This window comes from Caretta caretta, chromosome 9 (assembly GCF_965140235.1).
Source record: "Caretta caretta isolate rCarCar2 chromosome 9, rCarCar1.hap1, whole genome shotgun sequence".
Taxonomy (NCBI): domain Eukaryota; kingdom Metazoa; phylum Chordata; order Testudines; family Cheloniidae; genus Caretta; species Caretta caretta.
Genome location: NC_134214.1, coordinates 81,253,493 through 81,276,286, shown reverse-complemented (window position 1 = coordinate 81,276,286; position 22,794 = coordinate 81,253,493). Strand labels below are relative to the sequence as shown.

At 42.2% G+C, this 22,794-nt stretch overlaps 2 protein-coding genes across 11 annotated transcripts in view; both read right to left on the bottom strand.

Moving 5' to 3' along the window:
* The window catches only part of ARHGEF9 (Cdc42 guanine nucleotide exchange factor 9), a 259,935-nt gene that overhangs the window by 145,384 nt on the left and 91,757 nt on the right, over positions 1 to 22,794 (bottom strand). The window contains exons 1-2 of one of the 10 annotated variants that reach the window (XM_048863966.2): positions 12,508 to 12,727; positions 8,405 to 8,466 (exon numbers count right to left, since the gene is read on the bottom strand). The exons of 7 other annotated variants lie outside the window; for them this stretch is intronic. In XM_048863966.2, the coding sequence (XP_048719923.2) occupies positions 8,405 to 8,466; positions 12,508 to 12,727 (282 nt within the window). Of the gene's footprint in view, positions 1 to 8,404; positions 8,467 to 12,496; positions 12,728 to 22,794 lie in introns of those variants that run through there. 2 more of the 10 variants (XM_048863967.2, XM_048863971.2) reach the window with 2 other exon arrangements.
* On the bottom strand, positions 12,693 to 13,376 carry LOC142073229 (uncharacterized). The gene has a single exon (XM_075132476.1). The coding sequence runs from the start codon at positions 12,870 to 12,872 to the stop codon at positions 12,693 to 12,695; it is 180 nt and encodes a 59-aa protein (XP_074988577.1). The 5' UTR covers positions 12,873 to 13,376.

Genomic DNA, 22,794 nt, shown 5'->3' with positions numbered 1-22,794 from the left:
ACTTTTGAGCTGCTCAATTGAGCATCAAGAGCCTAAGCTTAGCGTGTGTTTTACTAATGTATTTGGAGGAAAGGGCTTTAGCTTTGCACTTGTACCCATTTCAGATGCCACAAGAAATCAGGAAAAAATCAAGGTTATTCTTTTCATTACAGATAGGCTTGGACAGGTTAGATTTTTGTTGGTAAATGTCAATTTCAACATACAGACACAACTGACAAAAAAAAAATATTTCCATTGATGAGAACTGAAATTTAGATAGGCAAAGTAAGAAAAATGCTGCTTGAGAGCTTATCAGAGTTTGATTTAAGGATATTTACTTTGTATATTTTTACATGGGATGTTGATAATTTGTGTTTTAATGGTTATAAAACTTTAACTTTTTGAATCTCAACATCTACGGTCACTAAATAATTATTGTCTAACATACCTGCTCCCCCCTCCCCCTGCCCCATAATTTCCCACAACTCTGAAAATTTAAATCCATATACAAAATTTCAAAGGCTAAACCCCATACTTTTGTGCAACTGTGAAAATTTAAATCAAATAAAAAACATTTTAAAAGCTTGAAAATAAACATCAATGTTATCTATCAAAATTATAAAAAAATAAAAATGGAATTCTACCAAGTCTCAATATAGATATTCATACATAATGCAGCTTAATTCATGAATGTTTGGGAAGTACATCCAAAGGCATTAGAGAAGTATAAAGTGCTAATTTTGATCAATTAACAATAAAAGAGTAATTTTATTAATTCACAATATTAAAACAAAAGATCCTGAACTGCCTGAATGCAGACTGAAGGCTTTACATAGACAGAAACAGAGAGGCTCTAGATTAATGCCATTTAAAATACTTTTCGTGTATGAGAATAATACCATGTATAGTCTAATATTGGCACATGGGCAGTGCATATCCAAAACCTTTGGGACCAAATGTATCCCCTTTGTAGATCCACTGAAATCAGCTGAGTTACAGTAGGGATGAATTTGGCCTACACCTTTTATTAAACCTCCAAGTGGCATTCAAGGTGTTGCTCATAATTATGAAGCACTAAAGGGTTTTGGTTCTCATTATCTGGAAATCTGCCTCTCTCCCCGGGACAGACTGACACAAACGAGATCAGCAAAGGTGCTCAATCTGGAGCTCACACAGTATAAATGGGAGGGAGCTGTTGGTTCTGTGGGGCGGGGAGGATGAGGCCTTGATTTCAAAGCTCTCTCACACACACACACACACACACACACACACACACACACACACACACACACCGCACCCCTCACAATTTGCTAACCTTCGTGGCACACTGCAAAGCCTGTGTTTTACCCATTTTCTCCCAGGCTGTTGAAGAGAGTGTGGTCTGAGGTGGATCTCCGAGCACTTTACAAAGGAAAGTCAGTACCATTATCCTGATTTTATAGATGGGGAAATTAAGGCACGGAAAGGGGACGTGACTTGCTCAAGGTCACCCACCAGGCCAGTGACAGAGCCCATGTCCCTGGAGTCCCACTCCAGTGCTTTATGCCTTTTACTATAATGGGCAAGGCACCTAGAGCACTGGATGGGAACCTATAGTTTTATTTATGTATTCATATTTCTAAATACAATACTAAAGGACTGTAGCCTATTATTCACTGATAACTGGTGACACTGATAAGAAGAACATCCACAGTTACATTAGAGAAGATTGTTTTTTGAAATACAAAGGCTATAAACCCTCATGCTTCAAGGCATCACCCACCAGCTAGCTAGCAGGGGCCAGAAAGGAACATCCCCCTATAGGCAGGTTATCAGCTATGGAGTTAGTTGCATCTTTCTCTGACATGTCTGGTACTGGCCACTGTCAGAGACAGGATACTGAACCAGAGGGACCCCTGGCCTGAGCCAGTGTGGCAATTTCCAACCTCCCTGTGGAGAGCGTTGGTTTTTAAAAGCAATATAGAGTTATTCACTTCACTCAAAAGGCAACTGCCAGCTTAGTCCCAGCAGATATATCTGCTTTGCCTTGGGAGATGAAAACAGTTTGAGATCTTTTATTTTTACTGGGTAAATTAAAAATAAATAAGCGATCCCATGTTTTTACTTCTTTAGGGCCTCCTCCCTTTCAAAGCCCATAAAGCATCTTACAGACATATTTGAATTAAGCTGCATAGCCCTCTGTGAGGAAGGTAAATATTACAACTTCTCTTTTACAAATAGAGAAACTGAGGCATGGAAAGACTAAGAGGTTAAGACACATTTGCAATTTCAGGCCCAATGCCCTGCTGCTCCTCCTCTTCCCTTTGGATATACTGAGAGAGGAGAGTGCAGAGATGCTGTAACATATAAGCAGCTGGATACAAGCCCTTTTGTAGGAAAGAAGAATTCAGATCCTCTTACTTACTCCTGTTTGACTCAATACAGATTCCTCTTATTTGCTGTTTGTTCCCACTCCCCTAGTTCCATCTAACTGATGATGCTTCCCCCAGCTCTCAATGCTTACTGAACAAAAAAAACTTCCCCATCCTCTTTGAATACTCTTCTGTTTGCTGCATATGTTGGCATTACTCCCTCTGGGTCCAGATGGACACTCTTAAGGCTGCAGAGCCAATTAATACTGTATTCAAATCCTCTCCTATTTTACCATTCATATATACATCAACTACAGCCACAATGCTGGAGAAAAGAGTCTAAAATCAGCTTGCAGAGCCATAAGGCTCTGGCTAAAAGTAGATGTTGATTTCATTCTCCCATTTGTGTGTAGGCGGATGGGTGGGTGAGAGCATGTGAGAGATAGGGGGAGGGGTGCAATATTTATTTCAAGCCACATTTGTGTCTGATTTCTTGAGGCACAGCGATTTTAAAGAGAACAGAGCCAGGGAAGGGGGAAGGAAGATTCCTTGCAGGCGACACATAAAGCAAAGGAAGACCCATCATCCTCATCCTGAGATTTTGCTATTATTAATTATTATTATTTACTTTAAAAATATAACAAAACCAAAGGCTGGTGTAACCAGATTTTCAAATCAGACACAACTGTATATGACGAAAACATGGCCAGTTGGCAGAACTACACACATCAATGGTTAAATGATGCTAACAAATGCTGCCTGCAGAAGGCCTGCCTCCTAATGAATTACAACGTTTTCTTCACTCCCAGAGATTATGTAACATGCACTTGCCTTGCCATTGCCTCATATTTATCAAACCATATCAGGGAACACACACACATACTTATAGATATAGATATATGCATGCACACACATATGTGAGTGTGTGTGTGCGTGTGAGAGAGGCAACCTAACAAACTCTTACACAAAACAGACCCTAGAGATTACTTAAACCATCACTGAAAGACAGCCACCTCTGGGGTGAAACACAGCAACTGTTTAACAATACACAGCAACACTACAAAACAGGAGGTGAACAACAAAACCATGCCCTACTGAAACTGGGGGAGGAGGGAAAGAGAAGATAACAAGAACACTGGAGCAAACACCCCTAACAACTCCTTGCAATACCTGCCATTAAAGTGGCTTTGATGACTAGCCGCAGTCCAATCCTGAGTTTAATGTCTCATCAGAAAAATGACAGCAGACCCAGCACAGTGCCCTGTACATCCCTGCTGGACTAATGGCTCAGTACTGACTCAGAGAGGAGAGCACCATGTGCTGGATCATCAACACCACTTCCTGGAGTACTGCGGAGATCTTTTGGTGGGAGGATCCTTAAAGGTGCCGTAAGGCAAGGTGGGGGGCTGCAGTGTCAATCAGCTTCTATTAACAATTGTGAAGGGCTCTCATGATTTGCACAGAAGAGGACTGTCTCCTCTTAACAGTCATTTCTAATCGTTTCTGTCACACATTTAGCCGTAAATAAAGAGAACAAACTAGCTCCTCCCAGGGCTGCTCTTTTTCTCTTTTTTAAAATTTTTTAATCCAAACGGAAAGACTTTCAAATGTCTCTACAGAATCCCAGCTCTCAAGCAGATTGGTGCAATCTGGCCCTGGACGCTATGCGACTAGAGATTCATCTAGCCTTAACCAGAGGGGCTGAACATCCCATCCAGCTGTTGCCTAAACCCTCCCAAATTATAGCAGCCTCTCCCTGTTAATTACAGTTGATGCTGTTCAAAACCTGAGACTTGATGCCCCCAGTGAATTGAGCCTGACATGGTCCGGAAGCTGCCGTCACTGAAAACAAGGCCCGGTGACAAGAGGCAAGGCCTTTTTCTCCAGCACAGGTGTGATGCCCACTACATGTGGAAGACTGATGTGGCCCATAACTCATTCCAACACCTTCATTCCTTTTAACTTCCTTCATCTTCCATCTCCTCTTGGCACTGGTGTATAATCAGGCCAGATTGTGGCTTTCAGCCACTGTCTGGGTTGGAAGGCTGGTGAGGAACAGCGCGGCCGTCTGTGGCCGGGGAGGAGTTTTGGTTGATGCAGCCAGGATTCCTCCTGGGGATCTAGAGGAACCCTGGCTGGAGTGACAGTGCCTGCCTGCCTTCGGAAGGATGCTGGGTGTGCACACTCCTCCCCTCACAGGCCAAGTCCACTCACCCAGGCTCCATCCTCACACCACACCACCTTCCATATCCCCTCTCAGTGGCAACAGTCTCTGCTTCCCACTTTGGCTGGTCCTACTGAGGGACAAAATGAGGGAAAGCTACTTGTGCAGGCTCATCCTCATGTGCAGAGGCAAGTGTGTGTATCTCTTTGATATATATATATAAAATGTCTGTGTGTATCTTTTTATATATATAGGCATCTCTCTCCTCTCTCTCTCTATATATATATATAAAATCAGATAAACGCACAGATATAGTCAATCTAGTATATGGTTAACACAGGTATTTCTCTCTCTCTCTCTCACACACACACACACACAACTGTGGTAATAAATGTGCATTTCAATTCACAGTTCTAGATCAGATTCGTGTAAACATTCCTGTTGCCATTAAAAACAAACTGATGCTTCCCCGAAGCTTTCAAACACATTCCATTCAGATCCAGAAAGCATTCTAACAGTGTGTGCTTTTTAAACAGAATTTTGATGGAAGCTTAGAAAATCAAAGCACCTGCATTACTCTTGGGCCCAGGAATGCATATTAAAAACAACCACCAAAGCTTAATCACACTTCTGCAAGCTTACAATGAAAATGACTGCACCTCAGCCAGGTAAGGAAGGAGAACAGCACATAAACTAATCAGTAACTTATCGAATCACAGAGAAGGAATTTTAGATAGCAAGCATTACCTAAATATAAATTTAGTGTCAGAATAGAAATTACAGTACACAACCTATTGCATAAATCTTGCCAGACAAAGAGAATTAACTAATACAGAAGGGAACAGTGCCGTCAACATTAACATACGAAATCTGGTCAATAGGAATTCTTTGAAAAATCCTCTCCTGAGGATACTAGCAAATCTTCATTCTGCTGTCCCAGTGAGTTCATTTAAGATGTCAAAAAACTTTTTCTCCAGCTATTACCAGCAAAATAACTCCACAGCTTAGCAAGATAAAAGACTAAGCCCTATGTTGCTGTTATTTCAAATGTGTATTTTATTTATATTTTAGGCAGGAGGCTGTTTTGTACCATTTTTTTTTTTTAAATAATTACTAGAGACATCTCCCAGGATGTTCCTTTAAAAAAATAATGTATTTCTTCTGCTGATTCCACTCCTAAAGTCTTCTGTTTGTGACATTGCACTCACTTTTACAGCAACCGGTTACAATGTCACAAACAGGACTGTGGATTCAGAAATTTGCCCCTGGAGAAAGTTCACCGTTTAGTAATAGAGACCTTCATTCAGGCAAATGCCCCAAGTATTTGAAAAAAGGTGGAAATTGGGAAGAAAATATAAATCAACAGACTTTGACTTAAATAATATGATTCTCAAGATTTGCTACTGGGCGTTTAAAAGATACTTTGATATCCCCCTGAATAACTGTCACGCTGTGAGGTCAATGACAATTATCCTCATCATTATGTGTAAGACATCTCTTTATAAAAGCCAACTTGTGGGGCTGCCACATGTATATGAAAACGAGAGTAACGGATACTGGCTGTACTTCCAAGCAGAAAATAAACTAAAATATTTTTTTTTCTTTTATGCAGTGCGTTTCACTAGAAGAGATTAACAAACTCTGTACAACGAATCACCTCACCCACTGCAAAAATGCAGCTCTCTCTGGGGAAGATTGTGGCAGCTGCTCAACAGTGCACAGCAACAATACATGACAGCTTAGCACAAGACGTAAAGATTAACAGAGCACATTGAAATTTGAAGGGGAAACTGATGCAGGCAAAATACAAACTAACATTTGCTCAGCACATACTTATTCTCATGAAAGTGCAATGAGCCAGCTAATGACTCGAAATTATCAGGAGCCTAAGTTTACATATGGGACGCCAGAAAAATAAAAAACACAAGCAGCACACCATCCCCTGGGGTAGCTGGGGCATTGCTTCAGTACTGACTCAGAAAGAAGAGTGCCACCTACTGATGCAGGGCAGCAGGGAAAAAGCAGTTACCCCTATATCCAATCAGACCAGAAAGTAGAGGAAATGGGCTGGAAACACATTCCCATATTTTAGTTAGGCTTCCACTCAGAACAGACATAGACAATCACAGGCAGCAATCGAGTAATATCAACTCATATGTCTCTGTTCAGGCTAAGGACTGACAAGCCTCTTAGCCACCATTATCCATTTTCCGAAACTGGCATGGGCATATACTTAATTTTTTCATGCATTCATGGTTCCTGGATTCTATCTGAAGGAGAAGTGGAAATCCCAAAATAGCTGTGAGAAAGATACTCCTTACCAAACTGAAAATAGGGCCATCTTGGAAATCTCAAAATCAAGCCTGTTCTCATGAGGTTCCAGATAACAACATTCAGATAAAATTAATATAAGCTTCAAAGAGGCATCCACACTTTTGCATGATTACCTAAAGTGCACCTCTGACACTCAGGAGGAAGTGTGGAATATTGGATAAGACACTTGACTGGGAATCAGGAGGCCTTGATTCTTTTCCTAACTCTGCCATTAACTCACCATGTGACCTCTCTGTCTTGGTTTCCCCATCTTTATAATGGGGATAAAGATAGCTAAAGGACCTTATACAGCACTTTAGGATACAGTATGGATAAACCATGATAAGTATTGCTATCACAAATCCACGTCTCTTTCTTTTACTGCCTTTGAAACACAGTTCCTCGGGCTTCTCTTTAATTTTGGTTATCCTCTATTGACAAAGCCTCCTGACCCTAAAGACACACTCATCAATGGGAATTCTCTGGAGGGCTTTCTGCCACAAGTTTCGTCTTCCCAGTGGATGGTCCTGACAATGCAGAAGATAATATTCTAAAAGCGCTTTTCTGAGTGGAAAAGCAGGCTGCATGATGCTTTGAAGACAACGATCACAGAAAGAGTTACAGAGAGCCCAGCAGTCTGAGGGTTCTCTAGAATTAAAAATAAAATCTTTTTTCTCTCAGGGAAAAGCTCGTAGTCACATGAAAAAAAAGATCCTTCACGGTTTCTTCAGCAGCTCTTCCTCCAGGAGCATCTATTTTTAGTTGGCAGCATAAATCACTACAGCTCACAGGCCAGAACAGGATTCCCTTAAAACAAAATACTAAATCCAACCGCTTATGGTATGGGCAGACGCCCTTTAGCCAACTAATGCCCCACACAGCTCAGCCGTTTGAATAGAATAATAAAACATTACATTCAAATGACATATTAGTATATGAGAAAACATTAATTGATCGTTCCTCACAATACTCCACTGATGTAGCATCATCCCAGTTTTACAGCCCTGGAGACCAAGGCTCAAAGAGGTGAAGTGACTTGGCCAAGGCCACTCAGAAAGTCAGTGGCAGAGTTGGGAATGGCTACCTGGAGACCTGTCCTCCAGTCACCAGCTGTGACCCCCAAGACAAACACATCCTCTCTGCAGCAGCACGGTTATTATTATTGATAATAATTTGATAGTTCTCCTCAATCTTCCTAACTTTGGACAGTTGGGAATATCTCATATGAAAGAGAGCAAATGACACAACTTATAAAGTAGCCTGGAGAACATCCCATTAGATGAGATGTACAATGAATACAATTACTGTAGCCAGTTCAGAAAGATATACATTGTGAATACAAAAAAAAAAAAGACAACCCCTCCTCCTCTACCCAGATGCATTACTAACAATATATAGCATATACAAATACAGAACGGTCATAGGTACATAGATACATACATGCAAGCAGGCAAGCACGGTATACAGAGAATTAAGAACTATATCTCCAATCACAACCAGCATTCACTAAATAAAAATAAAAGAACAACAATACAATGAAATGAACAGTAAAGAAGAGATGGGTTCTGTTAATTTAACAAATTAAAAAAAAACTTACATGGATTTTTGGCAATTTTCCTTCAGACATTATACACAGCAGTTGGGCTGTGTACTGAATACCTGATCCAAAAAGAAATATAACCACATTATGCAAACAGATGGGGGCAGGAGTCAGGTGAACATGCAGCTCTTAACAACATTCATCTATGGGATGAGAAAGCACCTCTGCGTTCCCACAAAAGGACTGGAATCTACTCAGCTCTTCATTCACTATAAAGCATAAACAAATGCTGCACTGCTGCCATCCCAGGGTAAAATCCAAATGGCAGGACAGAAAAGAACAATCACGTCAGAGACTTCTGAGCTGTCCCGTCCCCTTTTACTTGTCATGTGAGATTTAAAACGGACGGGGGGGATATCAAGAGGGGTGGCAAAAGCTTTTTTTTTAATCCCTTTTGTTAGCCTTAAAGAATCAGAATTAAAACCACACTGAAGAATGGAAAGAATAATAGGTTTAGTACTGATAATGGTGACATATTCGCTTTTTCTGAAGCATCGGGAAGGAAAAATATGCACCCGTGTTTCCCCTTATCTAGAAAGGTGCCTGGATCTTTAAGAAGGTGGATTAAAGCTCAGGAGGAATGGACTTTTTATGTACTGTGTGATACAAGGGTTGCTATGATACAGTCAGAGGCATTTTCTTGAAATAACATTGAATCCTGCTGAAGCTGACAAAGAGTGAGTTAGGTCTCCAGTCACCCCAGCTCGAACATATACATGTAGCAGTCAATGGAAAGCTTTTATGGGATTAATAGGGGGTAATTTTCATGGCCAGCATATTACACAAGGGATGTTCTCTCTCTCTCTCTCTCTCTCTCTTTTATTTTTAATTAAAAGGTAACTTTCCCCTCTCACCCTATTTCTGGCTTGAGTGTTCCCACAAAAGTGAAGCACACCCTGTTCAGATCGAGGGAAAGAGAGACTTAAAGGGCCAAACTTCCACAACCGCCTCTGAGACCCTAACTCTGCAAACACTTATACATGCAAGTAACTTGAATAGACCCATTGAGTTCAAGTATGTAAGCTACTCATATGCATATGTGTTTGTATGATCAGGTCCTGAAATTGCAAGTGCAATTATTTGAGAGTGAAGGTAATAAAATATGGACATCTAGCCATGTTGTCACCCCAACTAACACCACTTCATTATTATAAGCAGTCATGGCTTGGACCATGAATGTGGAATATTGTGATATTTCTTCCTCTTTAATAAAGACAACTAGCTAATTGCTCCTGAGAATCAAGCAGTTAGACGGCTGAATGCTATATTTTTTAAATGCAGAATTGCAGTTGCAACATCACCAAGACGTGATTGTAGAGGCTGGGTTGAGGGCCATTTGAAAGACTGGCCTTTAATGAACAGGCTGGGTTAAAAACAGACTCATTTCTAATGCCCTTTTCCTCCCTTCCCATCCAAAAGTCTATGAGAAACCCCTACCCATACAATAAGAACAACACTGTCTAAATGACACACAAACTTTTCTACTCCCAAGCTTTCATTTTCACACTGTTACATATAAATCTGCTTTCTTTGATTCCATTAGCCTTCAGGAAAATAAAATACAAGATTTAAATTGAAATTATTTTCCAATGTCCAGGTTCCAGATTTATTTATTTTTAAATAAAATGAAATAAAAAAAACAATACCCAGTGATCACTCTACAATTATTAGTTGAATGTAGCATTTGGCACCCCTCATTCCACACACTGTACCCCCATTTTAATCCCCTAGCAACACAAAATACAAAACCGCACCACTAATGGAATCAAAATTGTAGCATACAAGCTAACACACTCAGACACAGACCCTTTACATACTAGCATGCTCACACATACTCTAACATACGCTGTCATATACACACACATTTCCAGAATGCAAAATGTCAGCCAGAATCTCTGCATTAGGAATGTGAGTGTGCTAGATGTAAATACACATTAGTTACCAAGCATTCCTTGTACAAATCTTATTTGAAGGTAAACCTTCATGCCAAAATCTAACCTTAAAAAAAATTCAGACAGTTAAGACCAGTTTTCTCTCTGCTTTTTTCCCTGATTTTTGGTTTTTATGTTTCCTCCCCTACTCCTCTAAATAACTATGCCATTCAAAATTATTAAATCAAATCATTTTGGGGGGTTGTTTGATTGTTAGTTTTCTAAAGGGAGAAATCCCAGGCAAAGAATTCCCATTTCATGGTCACCTATGTTCATTCAATCTGGTTCCAAGAGGTTCTCCAACCCATGCGTATATTGACATCAGATTGCTAAAATAGAAAACAAAGCAAATTCTACTTGTTAAGCGATCCAAACCATCATCATGATGATTTTTATAAAAGAAGACCCACTCAGAAGCAATCACCTGTTCCATGGATAGCTACAAGTGAGTAAAAGGAAAGACAGCCAGCAGGCACTGGAGTTGTTGCTATGGGATTGTGTCACAATTTATGGAGTTATTATAGATCAATAGATAAAATATGTATTAAAACTGGCTATATTGATTAAACATTTCTTGCTGGTTTACGTGACTGAATGCTACAACATTTGACCCTAGTGATTTTTTTTTCTTCCCTGTATTTGCCATTAAAGCCAGGTTTGAAAGTGTCAGATTCGCAGCATTTGTTTTAATTTCAAATTTTGACACTTAACTACTATAACTATCCACTTAACTATACATAAAACTTTTTGCTTAACTTGTAACTGACATACTCATCTGGATATATATGTCTATATATGTCTATATCTATATCTCCATCTATGGCTCTGTGAATAGGTATTATTCCAGCTAATGGAGTACATAGGAAAAATAATGTAGACAGATGGAGCTAGTTCGAACTGCCTATATTATCACAGAAATACACTCACAGTTAATATTATCGTGAGACGCAAACATTTCCAAAACATGCTGTGATTATTTTAATTTTTATTTGTTTATTTCAACAAGCCTGGATCTTTTCTTGTAGCAGAAATAATAAATAAAGAGTGGACAAGATTTCACACAGAAACACTGCTTCTGTGTATGGTATTTGCATGGAGAAAAGCTATTACTCTTCCCAGCACATTTTGTATTGCTACTAAACTTTGTGCATTGAAACCCACCTCCAAAACCACCCTGTTACCCAGCTTGCAAACAATTTCATTTTGCTCTGGACATTTCCTAACAGAAGGACCTTGAACTAGTGGACAACTTCTCATTGAGCCTATAATGTGTAACTTAGCACTTCATTTTCAAGAAAATCAATGTAAATGAAGTCGCCAAAAACCGCCCATATTGGAATCCTGTTATCCCTGAGATGGGCAAAGATTTTTCATTTGTACATTAAAAAAAGGAAGCCTAACTAATATTTTTAGGAAAAAAATCAAAACAAGAGCAAAACCCTTGCATCTGTTGCTTTAACACAGGAAAACAAAGCATGCATTACTTTTCATCTCTGATCTCTTCCCATTCTGCAAAGATATGAAACACACATAAACAGAAAAAAAAAACCAGCTGGTTATGTTTCATTCTCTGCTATATGTCTAAAGAAAAGAGCTCTGCTAAACTGGTGGGAACATAGAATTTGGAGGCTTCTGGACTGAACATTGAGTATTCCAGTCACACTGTCAAGGCAACAGAAATGAATCAATCAACCAAATTTCTTCCCCTTTTTGCGGCTGAATGCTATTTTAGCAAAGATTTAATAACATTCATTTCTCAGCTAGGATTTCTTTCCACCTTTTAAAAACGGCCAGTGCTCTAGATTCAATTAAATACACACCGTCTCTCACCTGGTACCTACATAGTTGCTCTCAGAGACACTCGACATTAATTGCTTGCAAGAAATGTTGACCAAAAAATCCCTATTCTGTTCTTAACAGGAGTCCGTATTTTTTAAAGGAATCAAAACAACACACGTAGTGATTATTCTTTTAACAATTTTTTTTTACTCTGTTTCTATCTAGGTATGTACAGCTGTCTCTAGCTATCTGTAACCAAGAGATATATGAATGGATTATTATTATTTATCACATTTAAAATCCAGGCAATAAGCAGCTACACTTACAGGCATACTTAAAAGACAAGACATGACAAAAGATTTACGGAGAGATAATATACCAACGTCATACATATCACAGCGAGGCCATGTTGAAGCTCAGTGCGTTTTCCCCCCTCAGTAAGAAATCTCTCTCTCTTTCTCTCTCTCTCTCTCTCTCTCTGTCCTTTCTCTCTCTCTCTCTCTCTCTCTCTCTCTCGCTCTCTTGTTGAATTGCTAGTGGCAGTAGCCCCCAACAGCTCAGGAGAAAAAATCCATTTAACGAGTGCCCAGGAAGAACATGAGTATGACATTCACAAGCAACAGCACTACGATCACTGCAAAAACGACCACCGTTTGAACATCCAAGGTCATGGTGCAATGCAGAACACTGTAGTGTTCAAGATGTGGGGCTGGTAGATTTGGAGATGTCAACCTCTGCTCTGTAAGACTGTCCATACATCCACCATGCTAGAATAAAGGAGAAAACTGTTCCTGGTTTGGTTTGCTGGTTGGTATTTGGGTTTGGTCTGATTTTTTGTTTGTTTGTTTGTTTATCCCCCTATCTGCCGCCTCTAGCTCATTCTGGAGCCTGCTAAGTGAAGCCTCATCACAAGCAGTGATCACTTCAGACGCAAAATCCTTCCTTTAAAAAAAAACCAAAAGGCAAATGCTGGCTGCAAGGTTCTCTCTCTTTCTCTTCCCCCCTCTCTCTCTCCTTCTCTTTCTTGCTGGCTGGCTTGCTTTTTAATTCATCAAGCCAGTGCAGATAAGAAGCCTGTGTGAGTGTGACAGCTCGGCAAGCTGCTGCTGCTGCTGCATCTCTCAATGTGAGGCGGGCCCTTTCGCATACTAATCAGCTCCAGTGACCAGGCAGTGAAGGGAAGTTGGCTGTCAGTCAAATGCCAAGGAAAAGCTGGAACCAGAAATGAGTCTTCCATTTAGTATGGCAGTGAGGAGCAGGGCAGTTTCTTCTGCTTTTAAAGCAGTTCCGAAAATACATCACTTCATGGAACAGAGCGTGTGGTCTAGTGGTTAGAGCACAGGATGGTGCCTCAGGAGACCTGCCTTCTAGTCCACAGGCTTCTTGTGTAACCTTGATCAAGGCACTGTGTGTATTGTGGATTTAATCTTTGGATGAATGATGCTGTTATTTCCAGGAGGCTGTTCAGTTTAGGGAGGGGATAAAGAGGGCAAGAGCATCACACAGTCACAGAGTTTAATGCCAGAAGGAACCACCGATTCATTTCATCTGACTTCCTGTATCTCACAGGCCACCAGCACCATCCAGCCACCTGCACACCAAACCCAACAACTGAAATGAGACCAAAGCATTACAGCCCACAGGAGACTAGACTATTATGTGCCACAGGCAGAGAAGCTGAGTGCTTATTATGCCCCTTGTCATAAGGAGCAACCCACATCCAAACATTTGGAACCTCAGTGTGGGTCTGAAAAAGAGACAGTACATTTTGAGGAGTAAGGGACTATCTCTTCTCAGTTCTGCACAGCACCATGTATGCTATCAAATTATAAATACCTCACTGCACAATCTTTTTGTCTTTGGTACTGCACGTGCTGCATTGTGAATAGATTTCTCCACCCAGAGAGCTAAATTATACCTTAATCCCGTGGACACAGGCGTAAAGGGAAAAGGGATTGTAGTAACTTTATTTATGCTACAACCATCCAGAAAGTTGATTCCTACACCAAGAAAACAAAAATACAAAACAACCCTCTTTTTCCCCCCACCCCCGACCCCCACAGGTCATTTAGGTCCTTAAAGATAAATATACAATACTCTGTTTCCCAGTTGATGTCCCCTCTCTACACTCAGTGAATTCTGAAAAGCAAATGATTGATGGCAGTAAGGGTAAGACGAATGTAGAAACACTGCCAATGCAGATACCTTACATGCTGAAATGTGAAAATCAGGGCTGATCTTCGATGCATTCCAGGAAATCTCTCCTGAGAATTTACTCAGGAAGTTTATGCATGGAGACCAGGATGACATGCAAGAACTGAGTGTCATTTTCATTGAAATTAAAAACTGTCAAGATTTCAGAAAGATGCTAGGCTCTTTAATTTAAGTGGATGGTGCCCAAGCCTCCTTGAGCCATCTTCTCTCATCACATGATCCTAGTCATTAAAGATCTGAGTTGGCATGTTACTTCTGTTGCCGTGGGATACAACAACACCACCCCCGACCCAGAGATATCCAGGGTCTGAACTCAAGACCTCTAGATGTAAAAAGCATAAGCTTTGGCTACTTAAGCTAAAAGACCAGCCTCCTTAGAAGGGAGGCAGTAGCAGACTCAGACAAACTTCTGCGTGATCCAATCCTTAGAAGGCGACAAAGCCGCATAGTAGGTTAGTGTAGGTTACATGATAGTCACATCAGCAGGAGGCAGTGTTTTTGTCAGGACACCTTCATGATAGAACAGTGAATAGAATAGCGATAGAAGTACTCCTGATGGCGTTCAAAGTGATTGGGATCCAATCCTGACCTCACACCACTGAAGCTGATGGAGTTACACCAGTGTGAGATTAGCATCAGGCACTAGGTCAGAGCTGTCATTTAAAGCTCTGTTAAAGAAATAGATGTTTGCTTTTGGGCTTATTTTATTTTCCCCTCTGTCTATTGGGTGAGTTTATGTAACAGACTCCTTCCTAAGTTGCCAGTAGGGTTTGAACCTCCACACCAAAGAACAGGCCTCAACCACTGACCCTAAAAGAGAAAGTCCTTTCTCTGGCAGCAGAGGCGGTTACCTTCTAGCAGGCCTGGCACCAGACTTGCCACCCACTTTGCCAGTCTGTCACATTCAGCGCTGGTGAAAGGTGCTGGATCAGTGGTGGGCAACCTGTGGCCCGCGAGGGTTAATCCACTGGCGGGCCGCGAGATATTGACTGTTCGCAGGCATGGCCGCCCGCAGCTCCCAGTGGCCATGGTTCACCATTCCCAGGCAACAGGAGCTGCAGGAAGCAGCAGCCAGCATGTCCCTGCGGCCCACGCAGCTTCCTGCAGCTCCCATTGGCTGGGAACGGCGAACTGCGGCCACTGGGAGCTGCAGGTGGCCGTGCCTGTGGAAGGTCAATATAAACTAACTGTCTCGTGGCCCGCCAGTGGATTACCCTGACGGCCTGTGTGCAGCCCACGGGCCACAGATTGTCCACCACTGTGCTGGATCTTTAGCTCATAGAATAGGTACAGCCCAGACAGTAACTGTGCAAGCTCGCCCCACACTCTCAGCCCATCCTGGCAAGGAAGGAATATTTTGGGGGTGGGAGGGGAGTCCAAGCTCCATGGCTCATTCACACTATGGCTTCTGCTGAGGATGCTAATGGTTTCTGTGACGTTCTGTTTCTGTTTACTGGGAGCTAGACTGAGACTACAAAATATTTACCATTTTCTGACTAGGTCTAGAGTAAGTGTAGGCTAGGCTGTGTTGTGTTGATGTGTGTCAGGAGTAAGTGTAGGTTTGTGTTATGTGTGATGTAAGATGGATTCTTCTGCTTCCCTTAAAAAAAAACAATAAAAAAAAATAAAAGGAAAACTCCATCACCAATGGCTGAGGTCCCTGGTTCAGTTCAAACAGAACATTTCTCATTCAGGAGGAGACAGTGAAGGATGATTTCCACCTGCATATTTACAAGAAGCTGCTTTATAAACTTGCCCAAAACAACACAACTGCCTCATTAATACACACTGACCAGATTTCACCAGCCTGACAGATCTGCTGGAGTATTTCTCTCTGAACTTGCACTTTCTAGTTTTAAGGAGTGTTTCTAGGGTTCTTCAGCCTGATGCATATATTCTACTGATTCAAACTATCCAGAAGGACAAATACACTGAAAGGGTGTGGAGTATTTGTTGGTGATGTCATGATTTTCCAAGCTCATTCATATTCTCCATTGGCTGTTTTTTTTCCAGCTCAGATAAACCTGTTTCAAACCCCCAGATCCGATCACCTCTGAACTTTGAGGAAGTTCCAGTCTGGGTCTGAACTTTGCCACAGACTCCTCCTACAACTGCAATGGATCTGATCAACCTAAAACTCAGAGGAACCAGTGGTGCAAGTAGAATTCATCTCTTACCAGTACGCTGCACTCATCGGAGGGACACAAAGGTGGGGGGGACACACCAGCTAAAGGGGAGCACATGACCTCCCCACGTGACTCCTCCCTGCCGCACCCACAGCTGGGGGCGCCTGCGCTCTCCCTATCCCCTCTCCATCCCACGTTACCAGGGTGGGGGCTCAGTCCTCCTCCCGCTGCGCTGGAGACTTCTGAACCGCAAGGCTCTCTGGAACCACCGCGATGAAAGAAGCAGAACATGGGGCCCCTGGGTAACCTCACACCGGCAGCTCTTCCAGGGCGGCTGTACCAGCCCCACCCCCAGCCCCTCCACACAGCTGCGTCTCCTGTCTGGGGTCTGTACAGCAGCCTCACCAAAGGACAGGGCTGGGGTCAAGGCTGGGGTGATACAGCCATGCTGGAGGAGCTGCACGTTCTGCTTCTTTCACCACTGTGATTCCTGGGAGAGCCCAGCCTTGCCACTCAGCAAGCCTAACCACTCCCAGCCTTGCCCTCAGCCCTGTCCTCTGGTGTGGAGTTGCTGGCGTGGGGCTGCTGGGAAGCCCCATGTTCTGCTCCTTCTGTATCTTTGTGGTACGGAGTACCGGCTATAAATATCTTACAGGTACGGCGTACCGGACCATATCACTGTACTTGCACCACTGAGAGGAACCCTAACTTACAGCTGGTCTCCGTCTCTAAAATGGATCAAACCAAAATCCCAGACCCAGTCGCCCTTGGACTCTGGGGGAGTTTGGATCTGGAACCTAACCTTGTGGCTCACACTCATCTCTACTTCCTACAAACAGAATCAGTAGGGGCTTCTGTTGTGTGCTAACCTCACAAACATGGCATCTGGTAATTGCCACTATGTGTCTCAGCAGAATATTTGGTAGGACACTAGAAAGGGTACAAATGTGCAGGAGCATGGACAAGAGAAGAGATTCAAGTGTGTCATTCTTTGTGCTGAACACCAAAAATCTAAATCTGAACTCCTTGTGGCCATCCACCCCATAACCTTAGCGTATACACCCAGGGACAGCATACACATACACTCACATTACAGGAGCTTTCACAACCACAATTTACAATGAGAGTTCAAGGATGACATCTTTAGTATCAGAAGTCAGGAGACAGTTCTGAAGGCATAACACAGACCATACAAATAAGGAATGGTCCAAGTAGCTTCCACTGAGAAATTTCACTTTTTTTAATGTACTGGACTCAAATACAGAGAAAATTGGAGAGGCCACTGAAAAAATACCAACTGTAATCTTGTTAATTTTGAGATTTATGTCGTTAAAGAAGCAGCACCTGTTCCCACAGACTCATGCCACATATCTGCATTTTTAATAAACTGGCTTAAGGCATGTGATCATGTCTCCCACTAGGGGATAACCCCAGTGACTATAATGGACTTACTCACAACTAAAGGAGACACTCCTTTAGCTCAAGCAGTAGGGACTTATGCTTTCAACAGTTCAATTCTCATTGAAATCTCTGCTGTCTCTGAATTCACTAATAGAGAAAAGAAAGATGGTCCAGTGGCTAGGGCCTGGCACTTTGGAGACCTGGGCTCAATTCCCTGTTCTGCCACAGACTTCCTACATGAAGCTAAGCAAGTCTTTTTGTGCCTCAGTTCCCCCATCTGTAAAACAGGGATAATAGTGTCTCACTAAGATTGTGAGGTGCTCAGATACCAGGATGTGGGGGCCATATAAGACCCTGAGGCAGGTAGGTAGAGTATGACTGTGTTTTTAGTACAGTTACATGTTTTTCACAAGGATTTCCCAACCCACATCATATTATTTTGGCATAAAACAGCTAAGGAAACAGCCATTGTGTACAACCCAGAACATGGGCTAACTACTTATGCTATTCCACATTTTTCAGAGTAACAGCCGTGTTAGTCTGTATTTGCAAAAAGAAAAGGAGTACTTGTGGCACCTTAGAGACTAACCAATTTATTTGAGCATGAGCTTTCGTGAGCTACAGCTCACTTCATCGGATGCATACCGTGGAAACTGCAGCAGACTTTATATACACATAGAGAACATGAAACAATACCTCCTCCCACCCCACTGTCCTGCTGGTAATAGCTTATCTAAAGTGATCATCAAGTTGGGCCATTTCCAGCACAAATCCAGGTTTTCTCACCCTCCACCCCCCACACACAAACTCACTCTCCTGCTGGTAATAGCCCATCCAAAGTGACAACTCTCTACACAATGTGCATGATAATCAAGTTGGGCCATTTCCTGCACAAATCCAGGTTCTCTCACCCCCTCACCCCCCTCCAAAAAAACACACACACAAACTCACTATCCTGCTGGTAATAGCTCATCCAAAGTGACCACTCTCCCTACAATGTGCATGATAATCAAGGTGGGCCATTTCCAGCACAAATCCAGGTTTTCTCACCCCCACCCCCAAACACACACAAACTCACTCTCCTGCTGGTATTCCACATTGTATTTAGCTGTGACACTCTGACTATCTTTAACTCAAAAGCTTGTCTCTCCCACCACCAGCAGTTGGTCAAGTAAAAGATGTTACCTCACCCACCTTGTGTCTCTGTTGTGTACAACAGTAAGAAGTCACTAAATTTCACATCCAGCCTCATGTTGAGAGCAGCCTCTTACAGGAGACATGTTTTTAACAAACTAAGAATAAGGATAGTGACACTTCCCAATTTGATTTACTTTTTAAATCTTGATCACAAGTTACTAGTAATAATAATGTGCTTTCAGACACAACAAGCTATGTTAAAATGACAGCTGTAAGAAACACTGTTCCAAATGGATCAGGGCCTGGTTTATGAATTTTGGGCAGAAATCAAATAGTAAGAGCTTCCAGTCCAGTCACTTATTGTTTGGTCAGTACTAAATCTGTGACCAAAAGCCAAATGGTTCTAAATCTAAATCACTGATGAAGATATTGAACAGAACTTTACCCAAGACCAATTCCTGCGGGACCCTACTCAAAATACCCTTCTAGCATGACTGCAAACCATTGATAACTACTCTCTGGGAATGGTTTTCAACCAGTATTGTACCTACCTTATAGTAGCTCCATCTAAGTTGTATTTTCCTAATTTGTTTATGAGAAGGTCATGTGAAACGGTATCAAAAGCCTTACTAAAGTCAAGATATCCCACATCTACCACTTCCCCCCATCCACAAAGTCTGTCAAAGAAAGCTGTTAGGTTGGTTTGACATGATTTGTTCTTGACAAATCCAGGCTGACTCTTACTTATCTCCTTATTATCTTTTAGATGTTTGAAAATAGATTAATTATTTGCTCCATTATTTTTTGGGGTACTGAAGTTAAGATGGCCTCTGCAGTGTGTATAGGAGAGATTAGGGTTACACTTTTCTCTGAGCAAAGCTTCTACTCCACCATGTCTTCCAGAGAAGTTTGCAGCTTCATCAAATCACAAACAGCCATCTGTTTGTGGTCCAATTTACAAGTATTTAACTCTTCTAAAATGCAGGTTGTCACAGATGCAGTCGATGTATCTTCTATAACCTGAACATCTAGAAATGCACCTACTGGCCTACCACTAACATCAAGATAACATATGCAATGACAATACTTGATACTTGCATCAATACATTCTTCAGCCATATATGTAAATTTTTTTGAATTTGATGAGAGAGTTCTTCACTTTTTCAACTGCTGAGTCTTTCACAGTTGTACTGCATGCTTCTAACCAGTCAATTGAGTTTCTTGCAGAAAGATAGTGAGCATTTGCTGGTCTTGTTCAGAACCAGCCTCCAACCCTAGGGTTAACAAGTGTCAATGCACTTAACATTGGCCTCTAGTTCGTAGTGTGTGGTGTCTCTTGCTAAAATAGAAAGTATGATGTGACAGCCATATTTATTCACATAAACTGTGTTGTGTCTCCAGCATTAACCATCTCATAAAGAACTTCTAAAATTGGCTTTCATGGTGGTTGGCTTGTAAGGCTTTCTACATGTCGATGCAGTCCAGAGACTTGGTGTTTTGCAGCCTTTTCATATAGTTTGTCAGCATTGGCTTTACTGATTGGTCTGGCAAACCAAACTCTTCCACTTTTACCAATTGTAGCAATAGGAAGCTTTCCTTATTCATAAGCTTTTTTGCAAGAGGTGCACAAGTAGCCATCTTTTGTAACTTCAATAAATGGGAAAAGTTTGACCGACAAACATCAGGAACTGCCTTTTGTTGTGGAGACACTGTTTCTTCAGTAGGTAGCTGTATTTGTGCTTTGGGCTGCTCGGATGTAGATACACCACTTGAACCTTCAGATGACATATTCTTGGTATGTTCTTCATCTTGGTTGGTTTGACCACTGGGTGGGCTGATAGGGGAACTTGGTGTGGGGAAATCCCTGCTTGGGGTTCAGGCATTGGCTTCAGCTGGCATTTTGGGCAAAGATTCCAGTGGGTTCTTGGTTTATCCCAACTGGTTAAAATAAGTCAGCTGCCCCCTGTCCTGAACTGCATGGGACAGGCTTGTCCTGCATCCTGTACAACTCACTTGCAGGACATTGCAGAAGTCATTTTGGGTTGGAAAAGAGCCCCCTCTCATTCCTTATGTGACATGTTTCCACCAGGCAAACACTGACATTTTTACTCCTCTCATGAAAGGAGTACATATGAGAAATGCTCCCAGCTTTGTCTAGTCTCTGCTTTGAGGAGCTAATTGCTTCCCTCCTTTTTCTCCCTGAAGCTGTGGTTTGAAGTGGTAACAGACATGGTCACAAGGCCTGTTTTGGTGCTCAGTTCACGTTCTGCTCTCCTCTCTGTTTTTCTCAAACACTTTATAGGGACATGCACTTGGATGGATTCTCCTATATGTTACAAGTATAACCCCTCTAGGCTGATGAAGAGAGGCTGTAAAAGCCCCAGCCAGCTGAAGGAGAATATATTTGGTGCAGGCGCTGCATTGTTATGCTACCAACTGCCTTATGCAGGCCACCTCAGGGTGCACAAGGGTGGGGCCATGAGCAGGAGGGGGCACATTAAGGGTGTGTGTTGAGGGTTGCAGAGTTGCCTGTAAGCAGCTAAGGCAGAGCTGCTGCAACTTAGCTCCCTGGCTGCTTAACTTACACTGAGGCCATTTTAGCCCCCACAACAGCCCAGAAACCTGAGGGCACCAAGCTGGGTTAATGTCATATTGGCCCACTCCCTTCCCATACTACCCTGGTGTGTTCTGTACTCCTTGAAGGCTCAGTGCACAACCTCATGCCTACACTCACTCCGCTTTTCAAAAAAATGCTTGGAAATAGTCCCCCTCAGCATTCTCCACGGGGGAAATTTTTGGAGGGAATAGAGGATGGATGCAAGGCTGTCCACAGCATTAAGCCACACGGTGCTGAAGGGAAAAGGTGGAGTGACTACAGGAGTCCTTGCACCCCTGCCTGTCCTGAAAGAGGATCTCTGTGCCATCCCCAATGGGTTGACACATTTAAGGCTTTGGGGATAGATAAGCCTTGGGTGGAAGTGCTGGTTCATTGATTAGATTTACCCCATGGTTTGTAGAGGATGGTAGCAGCTATCCCTGCCCCATAGGTTGAAGGTGAACATTCAGTTTCCTCTCACAACCTTGCACAGATCTCCACATGAAATCTGATGGCTGCAAGTGGAGACTGATTTCACCTTCTGGGATCAATCTTATAGAACCCATGGGCAGTGTGCCTGATGGTGTACTTGAGGAAGAAGGAGCCAGATGCTCAGAAGCAGAAAGGATACAAAGCAGTTCCATGTGAGAATCAAGGATATGTTTCAGTTTTGCCACAACATAGTAAGATTCTTTAAAAGTCAATGCATCACCTCTCCTGTGCTGCTAAAGAGCATATCTAATAGAATGTTTTCAGCTGTCTAAGCCTGATGAGGTCCAGCAATTAATAGTGCAGTGCTGACATGTTGGGCAGAATGAAAACAGTATGATCCATTATGTACATACTAACAAACAACACCATAAGCCTTTCAGAGGAAAGGGCAGGAGAAGAGAAAGTTTTCCACTCAGCTGTGGGTTGTTGGCAATCCTTGTAGAAAGAGATGGTTTAATTAGACCCTTTGCAGTACAGAGAGTCTCCCTTTTCAGGCCATGGGTTAAGATCAGATCTGCTCAAGGCACCTCCCCTGATGTAGTGTAAGAAATTCACACTGCTCCCTCATCAAAGACCTGAGAATTTGAAATACCAGTAACAATAATGTAGTGCACTCTTCTAGCAACTTTCATCCAGGGAGTTCTTAACAAAGTTTGACTAACAGTCATTAATTAAGTCTCCTATTAGCCTTTCAGGATAGGGAAGACTAAG

What these genes read in the sequence shown, in the direction of transcription:
- LOC142073229 (XM_075132476.1), bottom strand. Translation starts at nt 12,872, where the DNA reads ATGGACAGTCTTACAGAGCAGAGGTTGACATCTCCAAATCTACCAGCC.